The following is a 19,587-nucleotide window of genomic DNA, read 5'->3' on the forward strand; positions in this document are numbered from 1 at the left end:
TAGTGAAACTTTCCTCCAATGGCATCTTTTCCATATCCCACAGCGCAATCAGCCAAGGCTCGCCTGTTGGCAGCCCAATTGGCCTTGGCTCGCCAGCATGAGTCTATTGTGTTCATGCTTTTTTTGGGTGTGTTGGTGTAAGGTTGTGTAGAGTAGCTATCTTGCAAGGTTAGTGTAAAGCAGGTTAGGAGAGTGAAAGCTAATAAGAGGAAAGTTTTAGAGGCCATTACTAATGAATTGTAAGATTTGAGCTAAGATACTTAAATTGAAAGATTACAAAGAATGTACATGTCTTTATATGCCATACTATCTCTACATATTTTACACACGTTGGTTGACATATAGACGTGCTTGCACGAGATTAATTTAGTAGTACTGTGTACTGATAGTAGACTTTTGTACTAGCTTTGCTCCATAGAGACCCTAACTTCATCTGTTTCCTTTTGATTCAAGCAAGCACGCCGGCGAACATCGAACGTGTGGAAGTATACTCGTCTGAGAGGGAAGTCAACATATATAATTTTAAAATGGAGATTACTTTTAGCTATTCGGCAGCAGTTGACTTCAACTTATAAACAATTTGAACCGACTCGTTGTGCTGCTATATGTAATTTTATACATGAAAGCATTTAAGTGAACGGCCTTTTTAAGTTTGTACTTTTTAAATATTTATAAACTTAAACAAAAATACACACGTATTCATGAGCCACAATTATTCTGTTCATAATCAAACAGCTGTGATTCCGACGAAGAAATATATCACAAAAAACCCAATCCGAAACACTCAAAAATAGGTATCTGAAGTGTAACGCTAGTCACATTAAGAAAATATATGTAGCGTTTAGCTTACAATGAATGGATATTAATTTTGTAAACTTTAATTTATATATTTAAATAATAATTATATTGTTAGTTAATATATACAAATTATTGACTATAAAGAAATGGGAGGATTCGTCCTCAATACAACACTGCTGTTAACTTTATGAGTGATTTTAATATTGTGAATTTTTAATATCCAGATAAATTAAGTATAAAATAATATATTAGTAGTGTTGAATAATGACTACATATTTTCGAGCAATTAATTCAAGTGAATTTTCATTTCAAGGTCAAAATTTTAGTTATAAGATGAAGAGATGAATTGTTTAAAAATGACACACGGCTGTGTGCGGATATATATAAATAAACATTTAGTAAAATAAACATTTACTTACAGCCTTCACAGATATTAATTACTTTAGTAAAATAAACATCTTAGTGTAGTTGCTTCATATATCCAATACCATTTATTTTTCATACAACCAATCAACCATCAACAAATTAATACCTGACTATATATACTTTCTTAACTAATACACCCATACATGTCTTCACGATGTTTTGGACAATACTCCGTACAGTATAGTATAGATTTGGATCATGACACATCCCATACACGCACGAACTTCCTCTCTTGCACCTCTTTTTGCAGCCGCCGCAGTTCTTCTCGTCTCTTGAAGTATTCACACACCTACCTTTGCAACACGTCTCATGATATCTGCATTTCTTCCCACACCTGCCACAATTAGCCTCGTCGCTCATCACATTCACACATTGCTTCTTGCAGCAGTCCGGACCAGGGCTGCCCTTGTTGCTACAAACCCTAGGGTACTTGTCACATGTCCTCCATGCTCGTGGTCTGTCAGCCAAAAACCGGCCCATTTGTCCCGAAAAAGAAGAAGGTTCAGAGGTTGTTATAGGAACATCAAGGTCTAAATTACCATCTTCCATAACCGAGTCGGCGAAAATGGTAGTAGCTGTGGCCACTATTGCAAACAAGATGAAGATCTTAGACCATGCCATTTCTAATATTGCTTGAAGATGGCTAACGATATATATGTTTTGTTGGATATATGGTAGCAGTGGTTTGTGGATGCTAGGTAAGGGATGTTGTGAGGGTATTTATAGGAGAAATTAAGTAGATAATTTTGGTGCCACCTTACCTATCTTATAATGCTAGTCCTAATCAGTGTTACATGCAAGTAAAGTGAAATTGGGCAATAGATTAAATTATGCTTCAAGGCTCGTGTGAAGTACAAATGTGGGGGCAAATTGACCTTGAAAAGTGGGCAATAGGAGAAGCATTACGATTTACATGAGGTCAATATTGCATGCGGTACATAGTATATGTATCATATTGTTCTTAATTAGGTCTTGGTTAGGATTTTGGTTGTAGTGAAAAACTCGCTTACGGTTTCAGATGATTGTTCTTGAATCAATGGTATAGATGATATGCGCCATGCGGTGTTAATGTGAAAACTTGCGGTTGGGATCATGCTCCGAATTCATCTTCCTCGGTACTCAATTCCTCCGTTTCTTGGTATTTCTCCTTTTGATTTATTTATACGCAGATAAATAAATATTACAAAAAGGATTATTTTTGATCGACAATCTTCATCGTGATTATTTTCTATAAAAAAACAGTTAAACGTAAAATTGATCGAAAATATAATTAATTTTCACCGGGATTTAATGGGTTGTCCATACCAAAAATTTCCCACTCACTGTTTTGGTCGAAAATATAGTCCGTCGAAATTGATTTCTGGACGGAAATTTTACCGCCTTCTTCAAGCAAAAATTTTTTAAAATGATTTATTTGAATTTTAAGACGGCCACCGATTCAGGTCAAATTTTAAAAAACCTTGGGCATAATTGATCATTGCGGAATAAATTTTAACTTTCGATTTGATTAAAAAAGGAATACAAATAATGGGATGTGTTTATGCCATGCCAGATGGATAAGTTGTATATATATAATGGAGAAAGTGCTATTATAATTATAATTATATTTTGGATATATTAGTCTCTTGACTTTTTTGCATATACTTTTAAGAGTTTTGACCGCACACTTAAAATTGTTATTTTTAAATTTTTTTTTTGTGAATAAAAATATCAATGACATATTTTTATTCACAAAAGAAAAAGTTTAAAAATAATAATTTTATTAGTACGGTCAAAACGTGCAAAAGTCAAGCGACTATTAAATCCGAACATAGGAGTATATCATACGAACAGGATCTTATTCTACAAATTGCTTGTCTAATACTCCCTCCGTCCCACCAGATTCTTTACAGTTTCCTTATTTGGCCGTCCCATCTATTTCTTTACATCACAAAACTTTCCTAAAATAGTTAATGGGTCCCACCACTTTCCCACTTTTTCTTCCTTTTCACACTACTTTTACTCCACCAACTCCCTTTTATATATTAAAAATCAATAGGTCCCACCATTTCACCTACTTTTCCTTCTCTTTTCCACTACTTTATACATATTTCTTAACCTCCGTGCCCAAACCCAATGTAAAGAATTGGGTGGGACGGAGGGAGTAAGATATTTTAAAAAAAAAAAAAACCTAATGCTTGGTGTACTTTCTGCAACTTGACCATACAATTCAAATTCAGTCGACCGTACTGACTCGGACCTTTTTCTTTTCATAGTTTTCTTATGAATTTAAAATCAAATCTGTTACATTAGCACTCTACCAGCTCTGTGTAATTACGAAAGTTAAGATGGTATAGCGTTCACGTCTTTACTGCCTCCATATAGTTTGACCATACCTTCGTCAACTGTTAAAGTTTGGTTTAGTTCCAGTACTGCAAGCAGTTTTGAGTTTAATGCGTTGCTGTGAATTTGGTGAGAAGCTAGTATCGCTAAATACTTCTTTTACTTTTTTTCAAAGTTTTCGTCAATGCAGAGAAATTAAATGAAAGTTAAGCTAAAATCGTAAACAAAGCAACAAATAGAGAGATAACTATATTTGATACTGTAAAAACTCTGGGGATTGAACATTAAAGTGTAAGTTTGCTGCCGAACGATAAATTTGATGTTTTTTTTCTGCTTAAATAGTGTTTTATATAATGCATGCCGAATTCTCTGTCCTTTTCATTATGAACCTGCAGGACTGAAAATCTCTGCAACTGTATCTGTTCATTGTTCTGGATATGCGTGGAAGATAAGAAAGAGAATGAAAATTCAAGTTAAGTTGTGGCGATGAGGAACTTACCATTTGCAGTGGTGCAGTTTATCAGAGTGAATAAAGCAGCTCAGCATGTTCTGATAATCGAAGTTCACTCATGCAAATCTACTTGTACTAGAAGCAATGCACCTGTACTAGTTCCCTCAGTGGTTAATTAGTTACAAGGGATATCAAGTAGTCGATTAGAATTGTTACATATAAGTTGTATGGAATCTCAGATGCACATGAATGTATCAGTGATTGTATACATCGTTGACGATAATTATAACATCGCAAGCAAACAACTAGATGCATACCGGATTCAACAACTCACCATAAGTTGGCCCAAAAATGCTAGCAAATTGGTATACAGTAGTTATTTGCCTGTACTCTTTAGCTCGAAAATTCTGTTTGTCCAAACTATTCCTATCTTTGAAGAGTAAGAGTCGAATTCGGATATTCTGTTTATCTAAACTCTTCCTATAATCCTATCCAGTGAATTGGGTTGTACAGTCAGTCATGTCTGTTTATCATAACCACGAATGAAGTATTTTTGATCGATATACCAACCACAATCGACGCCTAATAACATAAATACTTTTATGTCACCGATCTCGACGCCTTGGCTGTGAATCGAAAAGGCTGTTCATCAGAAACGTAATTTTGGATGTATAATTACAATCTGACTCTTTCAAAAAGCAATCAATCATCACTATGAAAGAAGGTAAGCCAATAGAAATCATTCAAATTCATAAATTTTGGTGCTTAGTGTGTGCCCATGGGCACACCATAGAAAAACCGTGTTTTTAGTACGTGGTAAGAATTACACACACTCCGGATGCGAACACCCTTTATTTTTCATACAACAATCAACAAATATCCTGACTATATATATACTTTCTTAACTGATACACTCTTACACATCTTCATGATCTTCTGGACAAATACTATACATATTGTATAGTACATTTTGGATCAGGCATAGCTACACATCCCATACACGCATGAACTTCCTCTCTTGCACCTCTTTTTGCAGCCGCCGCAGTTCTTCTCGTCTCTTGAAGTATTCACACACTTACCTTTGCAGCACGTTTCATTATATCTGCATTTCTTCCCGCACCTGCCACAATTAGCCTCGTCGCTCATCACATTCACGCATTGCTTCTTGCAACAGTCTGGACCAGCGCTTCCCTTGTTGTCACAAACCCTAGGGTACTTGTCGCATGTCCTCCATGCCCGGGGTTTGTTAGCCAGAAAACGACCCGTTTGTCGGAGAAAAGATGATGGTTCATTAGGACTTATGGCAACATCAAGGTCTAAATTATCATCTTCGGTGGTCGTGGAGGCAAAAATTGTGGCGGCCATCATTACCAGAAAGATGAAGATGATCTTAGACAACTCCATTAGTTATTTTTAAAGACCTGCAGATGCTTTGGTGCGGGTATTTATAGAAGAAAATATTAATGTAGCAGCTGGTTTAATTTGAATGCTCTCTGAGGTAAATGGTGAGGGTATTTATAGAAGAAAACAGGTACATAAACTGTAAGAATTTGGTGCAACCTTACCTGTCTTATAATGGTAGTCAAAGTCAGTGTTACATGCAAGTAAAGGGAAGTTGGGCAATAGATTAAGAATTACTACATTTTAGGTCTCATTTGAAGTACAAATGTGGGGCAGAAAGGCCGGAGAATATGGGGCAGAGGAGAAGAATCATAAATCTAGATTAACTCAATATTGCGAACTTGCGGTGCATTGGCGGCGTGCGGGTTAATCTATCTGTGTTTTTTATTTTACAATGCAGGCAGTACTTTTTTGATGGGTTAGAGTCGAACCCGGGTCTGCCGAGACAATAGAGGATAAGCCCACCATTTGAGCTATCCAATCGCTCAATCTTTCTATGTTTTAATCAAAGGAAAATTGGAAAATAATATTTCTTATGTTCCTGTTTATATTACGGAATGAGAATTCGACGTGTTTTAATATTTTCTAAATATAGTTTGATAAATTTATTTTATATTATTTTTCAATAAAAGTTTAATATTTAAATATTTTTTATAAAAAAAAATTAATAGAAAAATTTATGAAATTATATTTTATATACACGTCAAACTACGTGTCAAGCAGTTGAAGAAAACTGTAAAGAAATTTAAAGGTACCGAGAGTTTAGAGCCGTTAATATGAAAATCAAACTTGCTCGACGGTTGATATTTAATTAGCTTAGCAGTTAATGTGAAAATCAAACTTGCTCAACCGTTGATATTTAACTAGCTTAATTTTATAACTTATCAGTAACAGGCTCATAGCGTCTGGTATTCTTTTAAGGATAGTAGATTCACTGACAATTGTCAATACATCTTGAAATATTTATATTAACTTACTTAAATAAATATAATGTGCAATAAATTTGTCTCCATTCCCAAACAGGTAAGATTTCAAATGCTTCAACGTCATCTTGACCCAACCTTATTTGGATATCAAAAAAAATTTAATTTACTTTGTTTCCAGGACATAAAGCAAAAGAGGGTCATATGGATTCTGGACAGTGAATGTTCAAGGCAGATGACTATCGATAGGACTCTATTGATGAACCTATCTCAAGCAAACTTTATCAAGATGACATAAACATAATAGTCTTCTAGTGTGTGATGAGTAGTACAATATAAAGACTTTTTTACTTTTGAAAAATAGCGAGTATTAAAATATTTCAAATTGTGACTAATTCATTCTATTGCGATCTTGACAACTTTAGAGTTTCAAACAAGAAGTAAACATAATCATATTAATGAAAAATGCTAAAAATATTAGAAAATGAACTATTTTGAGGAAATGATGTAGCTTCTCATTCTTAAAATTTATAATAGTGTATGAATTAGCAAAACTAGAGGTTCTAGAGGAAATTGTATACCCATACCAACATATATTTGAAATTACCAAGAAAGAAACATGTTATATCAAAAATAAATAACAAAGATAATTTTGAATATTTACCTTCGGAACAATATACGAACTTAACCAAACTTTGTTAAGTTGAGATTTGGTGAATTTGATAAATGAACGAATTATCTAGTCTAACGCAAATGAATATAAAGTACTATGACATTAAGTATAGAGTGTAAATTAATAAATTCGGGGTCAATCACCTATAACGCACAGTTACTGTATAAACATAAAGTCCAACATACAAATCCACACAGCTCATAGGAAAAAAGCTCCGAAGAAATACTTCAATATCACTTTGAGAGTAAATGTCTTTCAAACAAAAATAAAAAGATATCTTAAGTACAACTAGTCATAAGAAGAAGAGAGGACTTTTATTTCAGTGTTACAAAAGAATTAATTGTATATTTGATTTGATTTGCATCCAATTTTTGATTTGATTTACATATTATTTTTACTTTGTGTGTTAAAGAGTCTATGTTAACTTTTATATATGTTGATTTACAACTATTTTGCGTAATTATTCATGTATGGACCACCAGATATTATGCATAATCAATCCATATGCATTTAGGGGTTAGTCGAACCCCCTTAAATTTTTTCCTTAATTTTACATAATAACATAATGTTGTGAAACGGTAAAAAATTCCGACACACGTTTTCACTAGATTAGTTTTGAATTATTGTTCTTGTGTTTTTGTTTAATTTGGTTTGTTGGTTGTTGGTCGCGGGTAGGGACAATAAATAGAAACTAACAGAGTTTTTTTTTTGTTAAGGAAATCCAGAAAATCGACCGACTAAGTCATAAACGACCGTGTATACCGTTTCATTTTCCAGAAAACCAACCGACAATAATCATAACCGACCATGGTTATGATAAATAATGCTAGAAAACCGACCGAGTATCACATAACCGACCATTGTAATATATGTAGCTGGAAACATTCTTTTTTACTGGGAATACATTTTTTTTTTCCAGAGTAAGTATAACTGTAGGGTTTCACTATGACATCTCGAACATAGCAGAAGAACTTGCAATTAAGGAAGCAGTAGAGAAAAAAGCATGTGAGGAAAAAGAGATAAGCTTAATGTTGATTTTAAGTTCACCAAGGATCAGATGAAAAATGGGCTGAAGATATTGGAAAACTAATCAATAGTAGTGTCACCCAAGCATCAAAATCGAAGAAAAAAGGTAAGACTACCTTCAACGAAAAAGGCAAGGTAGAACCAAAACAGAAGTGAGAAAGATAAATTGCTAAGAGAATATCCAAAATTGAGTCTCAGTTTATTTAACACTATTCGACGGTTAAGTGTATCTTTCAAATACTGATGTTAAAGTCTCATCTGGATTAGACTTGAATGTCTCATACTGAGAAGTTAGCATGTACAATCTGTTTTCCATAACCTCCTCCGTTTCTTCTATAAATAGTTGGCAACCTATAATTTGATGGCTCATGTCATTATCTATCGATTCCACTATAATGAGTCGAAAGCCCATATTCAATCTCATCATTTTTTCTTAGGCTCTGTATATTTGGCGGGAGTAGACCTTTGAAGAATCCTAGCTACTACCAGCTGTAATAGCTGTTTCCGGAACTATTTTCATTAGAATAAATGGACCATTCTGAAAAATTCCTATATATATTGGATCCCAAGCAAGTTATTTTTTTTTCCTTCATAAATTGTAGTTCTGTCTGTCAAAAGGTAAAGTCTTGATACTACTGGTCTTCTGGTCACTCATGACTAATTAATCAAATATTAATTAAAATTCAAAAATTCCAAGGATTGAAAATTTTAAAAATTTAAAATTTTGATTTTATAATATATAAGATGACTTTAAAAGATATTTAATTATTTAATTAATAACTTTTATACCTGAATATCAAAAAATTTATCCAAACACATAAATTATAATTTCATTTTCACATGAAGCACTTTTTTAAATTAAACAAAACAGTCCAGAATTAACCTAAGCTTTATTATTATTGAAGAAAGGTGTTCAAAACCTCTGCCGTGAGGAGGATGAACTTTTTGCAATCTGGTCATGTGCGACTAAGAGCAAGTCCAACAGTGTTCTAGTTGGAACCCTAAATATAATATAAAAAATTATGTCCTAATAGTTTAGGACATATTCAACTAACTTCAACTCCAACAATATGTCTTATTTTCACTATATGTTTAATATTTTAATATTAAAAGTTCACTTTCATCATTAAAACATAATATAAAATAGAGAGAGAAAGAGAGTGTTGGTAAAAATTTATTATAAAATATGGGATAGGGCAAGGAGAGAGAGTGCCTCAAAAATAGGATTTGAATGGGTTGTCCTAGTGATATAGGGCATCACTAGGACATTGTTGGATCAAATTTTTTCATAAAATGCCCTATATTATGATTTAAGACACCAAATAGGGCAGTTGGACTTGCTCTAAGAACCCAGGTGCCGGAATTTATAATTGTGAATTTAGGTTCACCAACTCTTAAACCCCGCGTTATAATATAAAGAAAACATTGACTTGCTTCTTTAACATATTTGCATATTTCTTCGTCGATTATAAAATTCCCACCCGAATCAGTTACATAAGCACTGAAGCAGTGTTGCCAACGAAAATACTACGGAGTAGTAAGCGACTAGCGTTCACGTTTCTCCTGACTGCAGCATTTGGCCGTTTGACCATATCTTTGTCAACGAGTATATATATAGTCCTGTTAATATTTGGTTTATTTCCAATATAATGCACAGTCTTTGAATATTGAGCAATTATCGGAAATTTTCGTAATTTCGTATAGCTCATAGCGTCGCAATCATATTCCGTCACGGGTTAATAATTTTTTTACAGAGATAAACGATAAATATCTACGTTTACAATACTTCCACTGAAGTTTAATTGATACTCAACATCTTCTTATTTTCATGTTTCTAATCAAACACAAAATGTGAATATAATCCTAGAACTCAATGGTAGCATAACATGCTTCTTTCATTTTAAAATAGGGTTCGCTTTATATTTAGAAAACACAAATTTTTATATATTATTTTTCAGATTTATTTTTTTGAATAAGATTTTAACCTCAATATTTTATAAAAAGAATATTGAATAATAATATCGATATATAATATATAAGAATATACTTTTTACATCTCAAATTACGGGTAAAAATTCAACGTGCATATTATTTTAGAACGGAGGAAATATATTTTACAATCCAAATTAATGACCTCAGAAATAAAAAGTCGTTGATTGCTCAACCTTATTACTCGATAAGAATGGAGGAAATATATTTTACAATCCAAATTAATAACCTCAGAAATAAAAAGCCATTGATTGCTCAACCTTATTATTTTAATAATTCCCGGAGTGAGTCAAAGTCGAACCTAGGTGTACCGGGGTAACGAAAGATAAACCCACCACTTTGAGTTATCCGATTGTGTTGTATGATATTGATTTAATTTGTTTTGCTGTAAACTTAGTTGGCTCCCACTAACTTGAAATCTTATAGCTCACGTATATAAAACTAATAATAAGTTGTGTATATAGTTTAATTTTAAATATATTTTTAAGCCATAAAACAATGTTCTTTGAAATCGGGTACAGCTTGCTACTGTCTAGTGTCTAGTGGTACATTAATTTATAGTGTTGAAAAGAACTCGGCTTAAAATGAATCGTTGATTAGTTAATATGATTACTTATAACTACAAACAATCAACACAATTAAATCTCACTCTACAATCTACAAGCATGTCGACTCTTTTGTATTTTTATGCAGCATTTACGTTCTCCCGAAATATTGACCATGCAATTAGCTATTTCCATTATTAAAAAAAATAGTTATTTTTGATCCCCAAAACTAGTTCAAAATACAATATTTAACCGTTTAGAGTTCGAACAAAAATAATGCGGACCAACTAGTATACGGTCGAAAATAATTACGTTCGAAATTGCCGGTCGAAAAGCATGAATTCATGCATAACTACACATTCCAAACACACAAACATCTCCCTTCTTGCACTTGTTATGACACCCACCACAATGCTTTCTATCAAACGACGCATTTACACATTTCCCATTACAACATATTTCACTGTACTTGCATTTTTGCCCACACATTCCACAGTTTAGCCTGTCCTCCTTGACATTTACACATTTTTTCTTGCAACAATCCGGCCCGGCACTGCCCTTCACTCGACAGACTCTTGGGAATTTGTTGCAAGTGTAACTAGATGGCAGACGCTTATTTCCTCGAAAGCGTCTGGATCTACGTAAGGAGGAACTCATGGTAGTCTCGTGGAGATCGGGTAGTATGATAGTGTCATCGGCATCAGATATTTTCGCGGTGACATTATGCGAATGGGTCTGATCTGATGATGCATGTGTAAATGTTGTACATATTGTTGCTAAGAGAACATTGAAAAAGAAGAGTTTGAGATGATTCATTCTTTTTGAATATGTAGATGTGGGAGTTTGAAGAGTTTAGTGTAGAAAATAAAGAGAGGAGAGGTGATTTAAATAATTTTAGTATGAAGGGGTTTTTATAAGGTTCTCCACAGAGTTGACATCTAAGAAGTTGCAAGTTGTTAAAAGTTTGGTGAAATGAATATAGAACAGTACCTTATTGTACGAGTTCATATTGAATTCAAGAAAAAAAAATTGTAGACTTGCTGTGATACCCGGAGGATTAGGTGTCCTGTACCGGACACGGCCCAATTCTGCAATTCAATTTAGTGAGACAAAATCTAAATTATCCAAAAATCATCTAAAAATGACATAAATACTCAAATTTTAGTTTTATTCAATTTTAATTGATTTTAGCTTAACCCGAAATCGACATGTTTATCGACATGAACAAGATTTGTTATCAGAAATTATCGGAATTTCTTAATTGTTTCCTTCTTTCAAAATATATATTTCAAATCTTATATTAGAAATTCTCAAAGTTATTACTACAACTTTGCTGCAATGTAGTCTTGATGAGAATTTGCAGAGGAATATAATAAGAAAATTCAGTTTTGAAATTTGCCTTGCAAAGACTTTGATATCTCATTTATTAATTTGGACTACAATATTTAACGAAATCAGAGTATATAACGAAACTAAAGAATTAGGCGGATATAATTTGGGATAAACGTCGACTTGTGAACAGGAGATTGTGAAATCTTGGACTGGATAATGGATATGGTAGAAACTAGAAAGGAATGGGCACTAAAGTTTGGGTGCGAGCTGGTTTCAACTTTAAGTCAGATGTTGACATGGCTTCCAAAATCCTGACGAAGGTGTTTGTTTCCCCCTCAAGTTGGTCCATTTCTAATACTAATTATAAATTGTTAATTTGTGTATAAATTCCAAAATCCTGGAGTCATATGTCCAGTATGAAGTATTAGCTTGTCCTCCAAGAACTGCAATTCCGGGGCTTCACTTTATTTCTCAGAAAACTGGAAACACACTTGCTATTGCTGCATGCATGCTGATAATGTTTAATATTATGCTCAAAGGGAATAATAAACCTGAAATTAGTCTGCAAGTAGCATTTTCATCGAGTTTTCAGCATAAAAGATCTCAGGGTGCTGCATATCATCTTGGAGATCAAGATTGGATATAATAATGTAAGGATCAATATCATTTAGAGTTAGTTTACCAAGAAACTTTTACATGATGGTATCATCAATACCATGGCAGCTGCTTCCCTTGTGAAAAAAGATCACATGAAACATTAATTCACCAGGTAGACAGAACACAGAAAAATATAACCAGCAACATATCAAGAAACATTAACATATTAATGCAAGTTCTAAGTAGCCTCTTTATCTTAAAAAATTCAACAGGTACAATATTAATATTCTGTTCAAAATAATACCAAGCCATCAATTTGCATCAACATCTGCCATTCTGCCTTGTCAAAGTTTAGTTTCTTCATGAACCATCGGACACTGTGCCTCATCCCCACCACAAGCAATATTGCCTGCATTGACTTGCAATCATGCTATCATCATATACGACGCTGCTTTCGAAGTCTGCATCCATTATGAGCTTTTCGAGTTGTATCTTCGATATAGACAATTGGATTTTGATCATTGCGAGAATTCGTATAACCATCTCTGAAGCTCAAAATTGCTTGCTTCTTTTTCTTGAAAAAGGTAGATCCATTCACTTTAACCACGAATGATTTCAATCCCATATTCTTGGCAAGTCGCCCGACATGCTCTGCAGCTGTATCAGCAGAATATTGAGTAAATTTACCTCCCAGAGATCCTGACGAAGCCCCTATTTTTTTGTTACCCTTAGAGTCTGTTACAGTAACAAAAGCATTGTTTCGAATCAATTTAATATGCACAATATCAGCAGTTTCTTTCTCAACTTCTTGATGAGAAAACTGAGGGCCTCGGAATCCATTGCTTCTATTTTCATTCATAACTCCTCTCACAAAGTTCATAGGTCTCGAGTCTCTCCCTAACTCAAACTCATTTGGTCTACCTTCATTCGTAACTCCTCTGACAAAGCTCATCGGTCTTGAAGGCCTTCCCGTCTCAAACTCAGTTGCTCTATTTTCATTCATAACTCCTCTGAAAAAGTTCATCGGTCTCAAATTTCTTCCCATCTCAAACTCATTTGGCCTATTTTCATTAGTAACTCCTCTGGCAAAGTTCATTGGTCTCGGATCATCCCCCGACTCAAACTCCTTTGGAGAAGCAGAATGTATGTAACTTCTAAAGTTTAAAGCACTGGGTAGAGATGCATTATCATTCACTTTAAGAAAACCCCACTTCATGCCCAAGGATCCCAAGAAGTTGGGTGATGCATTGGCCAGAGTACGGGCATGATCTTTGGAATTCCTTGAACCTGTGAAACCACATATATTTATTTGCTACAAACAACAAGATAGAATAAAGACTATAGGTTTAACATTTAAGACCTCTGCTTTCTTAAAGTCTATATGTCACACGTCAATTCTCAAGCAAGTACTATGTTTTGTCTTTGTTAGAAAAGAGAATGATTTTTCATTTTAGTCGCCTACTTGGTTTAATTCTGCGCTATATTCAGTGTAATCGTCATTATCCATTCATTATTGCTGGCTAAGTCAGGAGTTGACTAACTGACAACTAAATATTCCTGTCCAAAGGAAATAAAAAATTAAAAATGTTCCAAGTATTCAGCCTTCAGGAGCCGTCATTACCCAAAAACCCAAAAACTTGCGTCGACTTTCAGATTTGCAGTTGAATAAAAACTATTTTATTGAATCAAATATGTGTGAAGCTCAACGGTTCCTGAAGACATTTTATTTAACAAATCAATACTCCTATAAGACTAAAAAAAGTCAAATAAATGACGACATTGATAAATTATGACGGTTATTAAATATTTTGATCAAGTCTTAATTATATATCTATCATGCAAATAAATCTTATAATTTACTAGTTTTATTAAAAAAAATTTAATACTCTCTCTGTCAAAAATAGTGTGGTATAAAAACTTTAAAAGTTAATAATTATATTTAAGTTGACCATAAATTATACATTACTTATTTATAGTTTAATAAAATTAAAATAAATATTCAAGCGAACCGCAAAACCTGTAAATACCCATCAAAGTAAGAGTTGCATATTCACAAAATTGATAGACATCGAATTAATTTCTTCTTACTCTTTAAGTTCTCAGTTCTCACCATTGAAGCCAAAACTTAGGTAAATAACCAGTACCTACAGAGTACAGACCACTATAATAGAAAGGCATCCCAGTTACACTGCAGGGTTAGCTAAGCTTAACACTATAAGCCTCCGTTTGCTAACAAGAAATATAATTCAAAGACAAGCCATATTTACACTCATCTCACCACACTAGTCCACATGGACAAATCTAATCAATTTCAACTTCATTTCATGTGATTAAAACCTGTCCACATACATATTTCACAACACTCAAAATCTCGATATTTCGGCTTCAAGGGGTCATCTAAAAGGCCCTTAACTCTTATATCCATCTACAAAGACACGCACATAGCTAAAACTTGAAAATATAATCAATATTTCAAGATTAACATGAACAAGTTCAAGATCCAAACTTTCGAAATGCGGGTAGAAATCAAAACGCGCCCAATTCAAGAAAACTAAAATTACACATAAAAATATACACACAGGATATATACATACACAATACAAAAATTCACATATAAATGAAGTTGGATAAACTTACCAGAGAAAGCACTGTAGTTCTGAGAAGGAGAGTTGAGATGAAGAGGGGTGGACTCAGATTTGGAGCCAAGGATCCGAGAAGCTTGATTGAGTGACCCGACCCGAACAGAGAAGCGAGAGATGGAGCGCGGATAGAACATAGCTATGGGAATTAGGGTTTTTGGTGAAAGCTAATCAGAACAGAGTTGGGCATATTTCTATACTTGTTCTCTGATTTATTTCTCACAAAAGCGAAAAAGAAAGTTGGAATAATTAGTTTTACACTTTACCAGTGTTAAATAATTTTTTCCCTGGGTCTTGTTTTTATAAGTTCAGCTTATCAGATAATTTAAGTTTATTAAATTTATTATGTTGTTAATAAAATATTTTAATAAAGGAATTGATTGATTAAAATATATAAAATATTATACTAATTAAAAATTTATAAAAATTAATTTTGTTTATAAAATAAATGTGCCACCTAATAAATCTAATAATTATGAATTGCATATTTACATGTCACATTTTGAACAATCCCAAATTTTTAAGATTTAATGTAAGTTATTATACAAGAGAAGAATAAATAGAATATATATTCAATGAATTTTTTTATCGTATATTAAATCTTAGATTTGAGTACTGATAATATGCATATGATAACTATTTAAATTATATATATACAAAAATTCAACATATAAACTATTGAAAATAGAAATATATTATAGAGTACAATATTAACGATCATGGAATTCTGTTCAAAAAGTTAATGATTAATCACTATTAATCCATGTTCTATAACTTACCGAACTGATTAAATATTCAATTGATCAATTAATCATCCAATTAATCTCAATGCAATTTAATTAATCACCGAACACCATAGCTTCACCAATTAAGTCGATTCTCGCTTCTTACCAGACTCGTGAAATCATATTATGCCCTGTTTGGTAACATGGATTTGATTTCAAATCCAAGATTTGTGCAAATCTCTTGTTTGGCAAATTTTAAAAATTCAGAATTTGGATTTGTTCAATTCCATCCAAACTTAGGGTCTGTTTGGGGGTGCTGTTAAAAATTGCTGTGTTGTCAGAAAAAGTGCTGGTAAAATAAGTGCTGTTGTAGAAATCAGATAACTGTTTGGTAATTTTTTGATATTTACTTATTTTGAGTTATAATATAAAAAGTAATAATGATTTTGGTGAGGTTTTATAATGAAATCTATAACAGCATTCTGCAAAAGCTGAAAAGCAGCTTTTTCTAAAAGCATGGGACGGCCTGCTTTTTCTAACAGCAGCTTTTCAGCTAAAAGCTGCTGTTCGGGAAAGCTGCTTTTAGATTTACCAAACAGTTTTTCACCTGCTTTTCAGCAAAAAGCTGCTGTTGCTGTCTGCAACAGCAACCCCAAACTGTACCTTAAACACAAGTCAAAATAGAATAATTTGAAATGCCATTCCAAAACATGTCATTTGAAATAAAAAAACTAAACGCACACTCCAGCTCCTCCTTCCCGATCCACTCTGCTGCTCGCTCCTCTTCTCCCCTGCTTTCACGCTGCTGCTCGCTCCGGCCATCCTTCCGTCTCCGAAGGTGCAATTCTCCCTCTCTCCACCTCTCTCTCTCCCTCTCCCTCTCGCTCCCTCTCGCTCCCTTTCTGCCTCTCTCTCTCTCCCTCTCTCTCCCCCTCTCTCTCTCTTCCTATCGCCCTCTCTGTATCTCTCTTTCTCCCTGTCTCTCTTGCCAGTATTGGATTATATTGTTATCAATTTGTTGCTTAATTTGATATTTATATGTATATATGTGCGTGTAATTGATTTCAGTGCTCTGATTTTTGTAATTAGGGTTTAACCTTCTGTATATAATCTGTGTGTATATGTATATTGTCCAGAACTGCTAGATGGCAGGTGATTTGAATTCTATCACAAAGACCTAATCTGTTGCCTATACAGTAGACGAGGTAAAATCAGGTTTGGGTGTTATATATTGTAAAAATTTGAATTAGTTGAGGAGTAATGATTCTCAATTATAGCCTACTCACTAGGTGCGTGCCTCGATATAATATTTCGGGTACACATTTCCGATTTGTACACATTTCGCTCAGACTATCTGCTACTGTAACATACACTGTATTCACATAAATACGTCCATCTCTCCATGTTATATAGACCCCTCTCAATTATCATTTCACTGCTAGCTTAAGTGTTTGCGTAATGGCAAAACGACTAAAGCTTCGCATCTCCAGAGCAATTACATCTTCCTTCCAGTCCTGCCATTCCAAAGACCCTTCCGTTTCGAATACAATCCAATACTGGCAAATCTAGAAACATGAAAGTTGTGCTTTTGGTCAGTTTAATTAGGAATTTGAGCTATAGAACTAGTTACAATCCAAGGAGTCTCAGTACACGCAAACCTTACCTTTAGTCTCATAAATAAAGAGCACTTTGGAAATAAATGAAGGAATAATATAGAGAAATATATACTAATTAAATGAGCACTAACCCTCTTCCGCATGAATTCGATTTCAGCAAATAGAAGTTCATTTTGCAGTTTATATATTCTGAATCAGTACTTCAACAAGTAATTCTTATTAGGAAATAATCAGCATATTCTATGAATGTATAAGGACCTTTTTGGAGCGGACTCTGCAAAGTCCATTCTGTAGTTTAGTTTCCAGGCCTTTAAGATCCTTGGCTGGCAAAGACCCCAGGGCTTCGCCCATCAGATGCCTGTATTATATGCAGATGTTTTGAATTCTAAATCTAGAACTGTATAATTAGGTCGTTTTGTAACCTTCTTCCTGAATTTGAAGTTTTTTCTAAGTATATAATTTAGACTTATATTATAAATAATATGTTGAGACCTGTGGTATTTCTGTTGCGACTTTGTGCTTAAAGATTTATGATTTAATAAAAAACCTGTGAAAGTGAATTGAATAATTTTTAGAAGTCTGCCTATGTGTCTGCCTATGATTTATGATTTCACTGCTCTCATTTTTGTGATTAGGGTTTAACTTTGTGTATATAATCTGTGTAGTTGTCATTTTAAATTTCTGCTCTCATTTTAAAATTTTAAATTTGTGTATATAATCTGTGAAAACATGGAAGAAACAACATATATGCAAGAGGTTGAAGAAGAGCTAGAAGCTATGGAAGCAATTGATGTGGAAGATAAAGAAGAGGATTTCATCTCAACTGCTCGATCTACCAATGAGTGGACTGAATTTAGAGATCAACTTGCCAAAACAATGTTTGAAGAATATCTAGTAGGAGGGACTGGAGTTCTATGACTTTTATACATTTTTTCTATGTGGTTCTGTGGGTTGTCATGTTAAAGTGCAGCACGATTTTCGCTTGCATTTATAATGGATTCATTTGATTGAGAAATGCCAGCATTCTTTCTATTTATTTACATACATACAGCTCATAATCTAAAGTGTGAGGGTCTGGTGTACTTGATCCTAAACACTTGAATCAGAATGTTACTGGCCTCTTCTGCTGGGAAGTCATCATCTGATTCAGGTATACTTTTTTGTTCAAAGATAAGGTAGAATCTTTTCTGAATTTTGATTGTGATATTAACTTGTAATTCGAAACTGTTTATTGGGTTTTTGTTTTTATCAAAATCTTGGAAATTTATGAAAGATGGAAACTCCTATACTTGCTCCATGTTTTAATCTTTCTGCTTTCTCAGTCTTTTTCCTCATGCTAAAGTCTTTATGCACATTCCAGAATACTATTACTTGTCGAATCTCGATCAGAATATTGCTTCAATAATTCAGACAGTGTATTGTTTTAAGCCTGATGGTGACAAGAAGAACACAGAAGGTGTTGGACTTGTTATAAGAGAATCTGAGATGGTTTACAAAGCATTCAACTTCGATCAAGAGAAGCTAATGAGGTTAAAGAAGTTGATCATGGAAGACGGGACCATCAAGAACTGCTCCACATTTGTGGCCCTCACGGCCTTGGTGTGGCGGGCAAGAACTGAAGCTCTTCAGATGAAACCAGACCAACAACTCAAGCTATTATTTGTTGTTGACGGAAGATCAAGATTGGTGAATCCTCCCTTGCCGAAGGGCTATTTTGGGAACGGGATTGTGCTAGCGTGTAGTGTGAGTAATGCCGGAGATTTGGTGAACAAGCCATTGTGCTAGCGTGTAGTGTGAGTAATGCCGGAGATTTGGTGAACAAGCCATTGTGCTAGCGTGTAGTGTGAGTAACGCCGGATTGTGCTAGCATTTCAGATATAATTTCAGGTTTCTGCAGTATAGTTATCAGTGCTTGATTAGCATTTTTGTGTTAAGGTTGAGATTCTTGAATTTGGTATTTTTGTTTGATCAATTATACATGTCTCTGTGAAGTTTTTGTATTTTTGTTTGAATTTTATCTTAGACTTTATTTGTAATTTTGAATGAGATTAAATATCTATCTTCATGTATCGCCAACTTCAAAATATTATTTAGATAAATATTCAAGTACGCATTTGTGATTAA

The 19,587-nt window shown here is 33.8% G+C and overlaps 4 protein-coding genes across 7 annotated transcripts; 1 reads left to right on the forward strand and 3 right to left on the reverse strand.

Annotated features, from left to right (window-relative positions):
* Window positions 1–4,972: 4,972 nt before the first annotated feature.
* On the reverse strand, window positions 4,973–5,362 carry LOC108196065 (stigma-specific STIG1-like protein 1). Its single transcript, XM_064087062.1, has one exon. The coding sequence runs from the start codon at window positions 5,360–5,362 to the stop codon at window positions 4,973–4,975; it is 390 nt and encodes a 129-aa protein (XP_063943132.1).
* A 5,420-nt stretch (window positions 5,363–10,782) lies between these two features.
* On the reverse strand, window positions 10,783–11,422 carry LOC108200257 (stigma-specific STIG1-like protein 1). The gene has a single exon (XM_017368356.2). It carries the CDS (start codon window positions 11,368–11,370, stop codon window positions 10,897–10,899), a length of 474 nt encoding a protein of 157 aa, XP_017223845.1. The 5' UTR covers window positions 11,371–11,422; the 3' UTR covers window positions 10,783–10,896.
* A 1,240-nt stretch (window positions 11,423–12,662) lies between these two features.
* On the reverse strand, window positions 12,663–15,364 carry LOC108225478 (uncharacterized). The gene is made up of 2 exons (XM_017400384.2): window positions 15,121–15,364; window positions 12,663–13,770 (listed from the first exon to the last, which is right to left on the reverse strand). The coding sequence occupies exons 1-2, from the start codon at window positions 15,257–15,259 to the stop codon at window positions 12,920–12,922; spliced, it is 990 nt and encodes a 329-aa protein (XP_017255873.2). The 5' UTR covers window positions 15,260–15,364; the 3' UTR covers window positions 12,663–12,919.
* A 1,180-nt stretch (window positions 15,365–16,544) lies between these two features.
* Window positions 16,545–19,532, forward strand: LOC108225416 (omega-hydroxypalmitate O-feruloyl transferase). Of its 4 annotated transcripts, none has more exons than XM_064085986.1 (4): window positions 16,545–16,685; window positions 16,984–17,052; window positions 18,099–18,613; window positions 18,824–19,532. In XM_064085986.1, the coding sequence occupies exons 3-4, from the start codon at window positions 18,571–18,573 to the stop codon at window positions 19,246–19,248; spliced, it is 468 nt and encodes a 155-aa protein (XP_063942056.1). In that variant the 5' UTR covers window positions 16,545–16,685; window positions 16,984–17,052; window positions 18,099–18,570; the 3' UTR covers window positions 19,249–19,532. The 4 variants fall into 4 exon arrangements, with proteins under 4 accessions (XP_063942056.1, XP_017221636.1, XP_017228187.1 ...); XM_017366147.2 differs by having other exon boundaries at window positions 18,200–18,613; XM_017372698.2 differs by lacking the exon at window positions 16,984–17,052 and having other exon boundaries at window positions 16,546–16,685; window positions 18,200–18,613.
* Window positions 19,533–19,587: the final 55 nt, after the last annotated feature.

This window comes from Daucus carota, chromosome 1 (genome assembly GCF_001625215.2).
Source record: "Daucus carota subsp. sativus chromosome 1, DH1 v3.0, whole genome shotgun sequence".
Taxonomy (NCBI): domain Eukaryota; kingdom Viridiplantae; phylum Streptophyta; class Magnoliopsida; order Apiales; family Apiaceae; genus Daucus; species Daucus carota.

Excerpts from the sequence above, each read along its gene's own strand:
- LOC108225478 (XM_017400384.2), bottom strand. The coding sequence starts at position 15,259 with ATGTTCTATCCGCGCTCCATCTCTCGCTTCTCTGTTCGGGTCGGGTCA. Across the intron at positions 13,771-15,120 it reads GAACTACAGTGCTTTCTCTG|GTTCAAGGAATTCCAAAGAT; the intron begins GTAAGTTTATCC and ends GTGGTTTCACAG.
- LOC108200257 (XM_017368356.2), bottom strand. The coding sequence starts at position 11,370 with ATGAATCATCTCAAACTCTTCTTTTTCAATGTTCTCTTAGCAACAATA.
- LOC108225416 (XM_064085986.1), top strand. The coding sequence starts at position 18,571 with ATGTTACTGGCCTCTTCTGCTGGGAAGTCATCATCTGATTCAG. Across the intron at positions 18,614-18,823 it reads GAAGTCATCATCTGATTCAG|AATACTATTACTTGTCGAAT; the intron begins GTATACTTTTTT and ends TGCACATTCCAG.
- LOC108196065 (XM_064087062.1), bottom strand. The coding sequence starts at position 5,362 with ATGGCCGCCACAATTTTTGCCTCCACGACCACCGAAGATGATAATTTA.